Here is a 6,290-nt window from a genome sequence, read left to right on the forward strand (position 1 = left end):
GCAGGACTCAACTCAGTGACAATTAAATATCGCCCAAAGTGCGGTGCTGCAGCTTCGTGCGTTTGCGACTTCTGCTGGAACAAAAAATACGCCCTCTGTAACCCAAATACTTCGCTCACTGCGGTTTTAATCAAACCGGCATTTACAATCTGGAGCAACGTTTAAGATGTCTGCAGGAACTGGTTTCTGGTCAACGACAAGACAGCATCTTCTTGGTGTCGAGACGCAAATCCACGTAGGACCGAGAGAGAAAAAAAACCCCACACAAATCCACTTCGCGAACTGTCTTGAATTGCAATCCTCGGTGAAGGAAAATTTGAAAGGATTTTTTTTTGGGGGGGGAAAAAAAAAGTCCTTTACAAAAGACACTAGAGAGGCATTTCCTTTTTTTTTCTCTCACCTCCAAAAAAAAAATCTACGTTTTGCAAAAGATGTGTTGCAACTTCTCTGCAATCCGGTGAACCCAACCCGAACCCGGACAAAGCTTTTTTGGGGGGGAAAAAAATATTTTACCCATAAAAATAAACTCCTGTGTGTGTGTGTGTGTGTGAGTGTTTGTGGGAAAAAAAAGAGCCTGAACCGTTGGCACGACGGTAACTCAGGGGAGGAGGAGAGGGAGGGAGGGAGGAGAGGGAAAGGGTGCAAGGCACGGAGAGGAGGTTAAAGAGCCATTTTATCTCTCTCTCTCTGTCTGTCTGTCTCTATCTCCCACCCCCCCAACTCCACCTTCCAAAATTTGGGTCAGTCAGTCAGTCAGTGAGTCCTCGGGCTTCACTCACTTACCCAACAGCAGCAGTTTGACTTCTCTGGCCGCTTTCTCGCCGTCCTCCCGCAGGTTTCTGTCGATCATCTTAGACCTCTCCACGGCCGCCTTGTCGTCGGTACTCAAGGTGCACCCCATTTTCTCTCCTCTAACAGGGCGGCTGCTGCTGCTGCTGCCGTTGCCGTTGCGTTGCTGCCGTTTCTTCTTCTTCTTCTTCTTCTCCTACTACTTTCCCTCCTCCTTCTCCTCCTGCTTTCTTCTCCCAGCCCAACCCGCTTTTCACACTCACACTCAACTCACTCGCCTTTGGTTTGAAGCAGTTTGAGCCACTGACAAATCCTCCACCTTTTTTTTAAAAAAACGGCAGAGCAGCAGCAGCTCCGTTCGCCTCCTCTTCTCCTACACACGGGAAACTCGAGAGTTTTCTTTCTCTCTATATATATATACTTATATATAACGTGTGTGTGTGTGTTTACACTCTACTAGTGCACGCACATTATAGGTGAACACTAGTTTAAATCAATCATCGAAACGTGCAGAAAGCGAGCGAGCGGACAGGGTTAGTTGAGTGGAGTCGAGCCGCGCCGCGTCGTCCTCTCTCCTTCTCTCTCGTCGACGTCTCGCGCGTCCATCCAGCGCCGCGCGGGGGGTCACACAGGAGCGCTGGCGGTTGGACGCGCGCGCACTCGCGTCCGCGTCCGCGCGCGAGCGCACCGCCCGGCGCCCCGAGACCCGGATGATTTTCCGTTTTTTTTCAAACCACCCCCCCCCCCAAGCGCTTTCCCTGGTGCGCGCGCGCGCGCTCGCGTTTGTGCGCGCGTGAGTGAGGAGGAGGAGGAGGAGGAGGGGGAGGATGGGCGGGTGGTTGGGGAGGGGAGGGGAGGGGAGGAGGGGAAGTGGTCTGCGCTTGCGTCACCGCGCACTGTAACCCGTGGCAACCACCACAAGACTCCACTTCCGATCGGTGTCTCGCTCTCTTGTCTGTCTCCACCACCGCCACCAACTCCCGCCAGAGGCTCCTCCACTGTTTGGCTTCCTTGACGGGGCCGAGAGACTGGAACGACTCGGGGGACCCGCCCGCCCGCCCGAGACCGGGAAGCGACCGGGGCCCCCGGACGGACCGTGGGTTCGAACCCGGGGGGGGGGGGGGGGCTGTCCTGACGGGGCTCCGCCCTGAAGACCGCCGTCGTTGCTCGGGTTCGACGCGGTGGCCTTTCGCAGGACGTGTCGTTCGAGGCGTCTCGAAAGTGCGCGGCGCAGGAAAGCGGGTCGAGACCGTAAGGCGGTTTGGCTTGACTCTGTATTTGGCGGTCAAAGTGCGGTCAAGCAAACAGCCGCGGAGGGAGTGACCGATTTTGTTTGGGGTGGTGACGGTGGGGGGGGGGGATTGTTGGCAAGGAGACCGGGGGAAAAACTCCCTTCTCTTTTCGATTAGTGCTGTGGAATCTTTAATGTCCACTGGATCTCGGCTTAACGTCTCGTCCGAAGGACGGCACCTCTGCCAATGCAACGCGCTCCCCAACACTGCATTGGAGTGTCAGCTTAGACAACAACATTACATTTGTATAGTGCCCTTCACGTCGGGAGGACTATGGGATTCTCAATCCCAATGTGAGGTTTGAGCCCACGACCTCCCGACTCCGGAGAGAGGGCTACCAATGAGCTAGGCTGACATCCAAAGAGTAGTGATTGTGTATTTTGTAGGCAAACGGCTCCTTTATATACATATATATATATATATAATAATCCTCGCATTTGACATAGCACCTTATCACGTCTTCAAGATGTCTCAAAATGCTTCACAGAATATGTATAGCGAATTGACTGTATGTTTTGTGGGCGAAATGTGGCAGCCAATTGCACACAGTCGTGGACTGAGTGACCAGTTCATTTTTTTGAAGGAATTATTACCCCCGGAAAAGCGCTCCACCAATCGACTAACAACCGGATTCCTACTTAGGGACTTTGGGCACAAACCAACTTCTTCATCAGCAGTATTAATCACAATATGTGTCAGATTATTATCTGTTCATCATTTAGAGCCCAAATGCCACTTCCGCATTTGTTGTTCAATCTTGCAGTTTGCACAGGGGCAGAGAGTTTAGCAATGATCAGCAGTGCAAAGGAAGGGTGGGGTTTTTGGTGAGAGATGCACAGTTTGGTAGGATTCTGCTTGAAATGAGAAGTCAGGTCATACTTGATTCAGCACAGAAACAGACCATTCACCCCACCAGATTTGTGCTGGAGATTTTCTTCACACAAACCCCTAATATAGAAACAGTATCAGGCACATTTCACCCAGGATTTGAGACACTAATTTAGTACAAAAAAAATCATAGATCCTATTCATCTAATCTAATAGTTCACCCAAAGTACAATGTCTTAATAAAGAGTCAGGAAGAAGGGAGAAAATGTGGAGTCCTGTAGCTCAGTGGACAGAGCACTCGCCTGGCAGGCTAGACACCTGGGTTTGATTCCCGGGCAGGGCGGAATGGTGTGCAAGTTTCCTCAACACATCTCGGTTTACCTAGCAGTCAGTAGGAACTTTTATTAAAATTTTATTAAAATTACAAATGAAAGTCAGTAGGAACTTTTATTAACATTTTATTAAAATTAGAAATGAATACAGGGGCATGTTGCACATGGTTTCTGTTGCAGATTTTGAGCTGTATACAAAAGGTATGCTACTTCAATTGCTCCATTCATACTACTGTACTGTCTCAGGAATCGAGATTAGAGCAAACGTTGGATCTGCCACCTTTGAAAAAGAAGCTTGCCTTCATTGAGACACTAATGATTTTGAAGAGCAGGAAGCACTCAGCGACATACAGAGACTATCAGACTACAAGGAAATCCCAGATCACCATCAGACTAGTTAAACAATCCACCTTGAATCATGAATTATCTGTTAATTTTTAGTAAGTTTCTCATTCTAATATTATCACGACGAAAGCAACACCATAGGATAAACATTTACAATGTGTTAATCAACCTACTAGTTTGACTATACAATCATATAAACTTTAATGGGTACTTTATACATGCATACTGCGAGGCTTGAGTATGCAAGCTGAACTCCTCCCTCCACAGGCTGCAGATCATCCAGAACTCTGCAGCCCATGTCCTCTCCTGCACTAGGTTCCGCGACCCTATCACCTCCATCCTCACCCGACTCTACTGGCTTCCCATCTCACAGAGGCTACAGTTGAAGATCCTGGTCCTCACCTTCAAAGCCCTCCATGGTCTTGCTCCCCCCTACCTCTGCGACCTAACCCGCTACCATCCTGTTCGCTCCCTCCACTCAGCGGGCTCCAGCCTGCTTCATTTCGCCCGCCTTGCTCGCCACACTATTGGCGGGTGGGCCTTCTGTCACTCTGCCCCCACCCTCTGGAACTCCATCCCGGAGTCCCTGTGCCTCGCCCCTCCCCTGCCACTTTTAAGACCCATCTCAAGACCCTCTCTTTTCAACCGTGCTTTCGATCTCCCTACTTCCCCCCCCATGCCCTCCATCTTCCCCGACGCTGACCCCCAGCTTGCGTCCGAAACTCTGTCTGTCCACCGCCTTGAGATATCCCCCCGACATAAAAGGCGCTATACAAATGTAATTTTGTTGTTGTTTCACTCTGATTAAAACATTCTGATGTATTTTTTAGCAAAAATAAAACTCATTCCTCACCATCATCTCCATTACTTGCATTTTATGTGTGAAAATATTGGATAGAATCAGAAAAAGATTGTTTTAGTTGACAAGTTACAATATTCACAAATGATTTGTATATAGAACTCTGGAGCTCTACAAAGACATTAATATTTTATTTTCGTCCACAAAATAGTCAATTCACTTTACAATATATTCTGTGAAGCACTTTGAGATGTCACAACAACGTAATAAGGTGCTATACCAAATGCAGGGATTATTATTATTATCTCCTGCTGAATGCCACTTTTGTTTGGTGTCCATAGAAGTAAACTTGTGCACCTGTAGGACTCATGATTTATAATCCCCTTTCTGAATATTGCAAATTAGACCTCAATGTGTTTTAGATATTCCCATAATAATTTTATTATGAGGCATTAAAGTAAAATAAATTTACACGTGATCTATAATAATAATCCTTGCATTTGATATAGCACTTTTCATATCTTTTCAACGTCTCAAAGCCCTTCACAGAATAGATTGTAAAGTGAATTGAGCGTATATTTGTGGGCGAAACGCGGCAGCCAATTGGGCACAGCAGTATTCCACAAACATTAGAAATTAGAAATTAAAAATTTACATTAAACTGTTAGTTATAACGTTTGTAAAGTAAAGTTGTGTCCTTTTTAATTATTTTATTTAAAAAAATCATCCGACCCTCAATGTATCTATCTGCAAGTAGCATGTATCGCATCATGTATCAACAGCATCTTTTGTAGTGCCAAATAGAAAGGATGTCTCAACCCACTTCACAACAATGATGCGTAGAAAAGGACGGAGCCTTTAAATGTGCTGATCAAAGGGACAGTTACGTTTTTAAGAGGGTTTTGGAAGCAAGTGGATCAGACGTAGGCAAAATAATTTTGGGAGAGAATTCCAGAGAGTAGTGGCATAGAACCTGAAGGTTAGGCGACAGATAGTGGATTGGAGAGAGCGTGGGAAGAAAATTGGAAGAGCCAAGGAACTCAATAGGTAGTCTCTATTATGCCCAAGACTTGAGATTTTCAGTATTTTGAAAACACCGATAATAAGAGCAAATAGAGAGACAGGTTTCCTGTATATTATCACTGCTGTTTAATACTTAAAATGAATCTTAACCTGTACTGTCTAGTGAGTCTCTATATCTCCTATCCTTGCTTTTCTGCTACTTTGTTTACGATATTAAATTGCTAGGTTATTGCTGAAGGTTTACTGTCAGCTGTGGAAAATACCTGCAGAGGTAAAAGCTGTTGCCAACAGTGGTTAACACAACAACAACTTGCATTTATATAGCGCTCAACAGTGGCGGAGTCTGACCCCAAGCCAGGGGGAGAGGGAGAGGGGAGGAGACCGTAAGCACAATCAAGAGGGAAGGATTTGAGAGAGAGTTTCACAGTATCGGGGCGTAGTGACTGCAGGCACAGCCACCGATGGTAGAGCTGAGGGGTCGAGGGAGAAACAGGAGGCTGGAGCCAGCGGAGCAGAAGCAACAAGTGGAGTGGGTTATAAGCAGATCGGAGAAGTAAAGAGGTGCGAGGGCATGAAGGGATCTAAAAACGAGTGAGAGGATCTTGAAATCAATCTGTTCAGTGATTGGGATCCAGTGGAGCCTGGCAAGGACTGGTGTGATGGGGTTATGGAGATTTGTGCGGGTAAGTATCCGGGCGGCGGAGTTTTGAATTAGTTGAATTTGTGTATGGTGGAGCTGGGGAGTCCAGCAAGGAAGGCATTGGAATAGGTCTAGCCGGGAAGTGCTCTGAGATCTATGAAGTCAACCATCTGAGAAATGGGGAACATTTTGTCATTAGTGTTCCTTCTCAAAAGGATAATAATAATAATCCTTGCATGTGA

At 46.9% G+C, this 6,290-nt stretch overlaps 1 protein-coding gene across 1 annotated transcript in view; it reads right to left on the bottom strand.

Moving 5' to 3' along the window:
- LOC103176999 (guanine nucleotide-binding protein G(i) subunit alpha-1) overlaps positions 1 to 1,420 on the bottom strand; it is a 33,143-nt gene extending 31,723 nt beyond the window's left edge. The window contains exon 1 of the mRNA XM_007890918.2: positions 784 to 1,420. Coding sequence (XP_007889109.2) covers positions 784 to 901 — 118 coding nt within the window. The 5' untranslated portion in view covers positions 902 to 1,420. The remainder of the gene's footprint in view (positions 1 to 783) is intronic.
- Positions 1,421 to 6,290: the final 4,870 nt, after the last annotated feature.

The sequence above is a fragment of the Callorhinchus milii genome, unplaced genomic scaffold, assembly GCF_018977255.1.
Source record: "Callorhinchus milii isolate IMCB2004 unplaced genomic scaffold, IMCB_Cmil_1.0 Scaffold5, whole genome shotgun sequence".
Lineage (NCBI taxonomy): Eukaryota > Metazoa > Chordata > Chondrichthyes > Chimaeriformes > Callorhinchidae > Callorhinchus > Callorhinchus milii.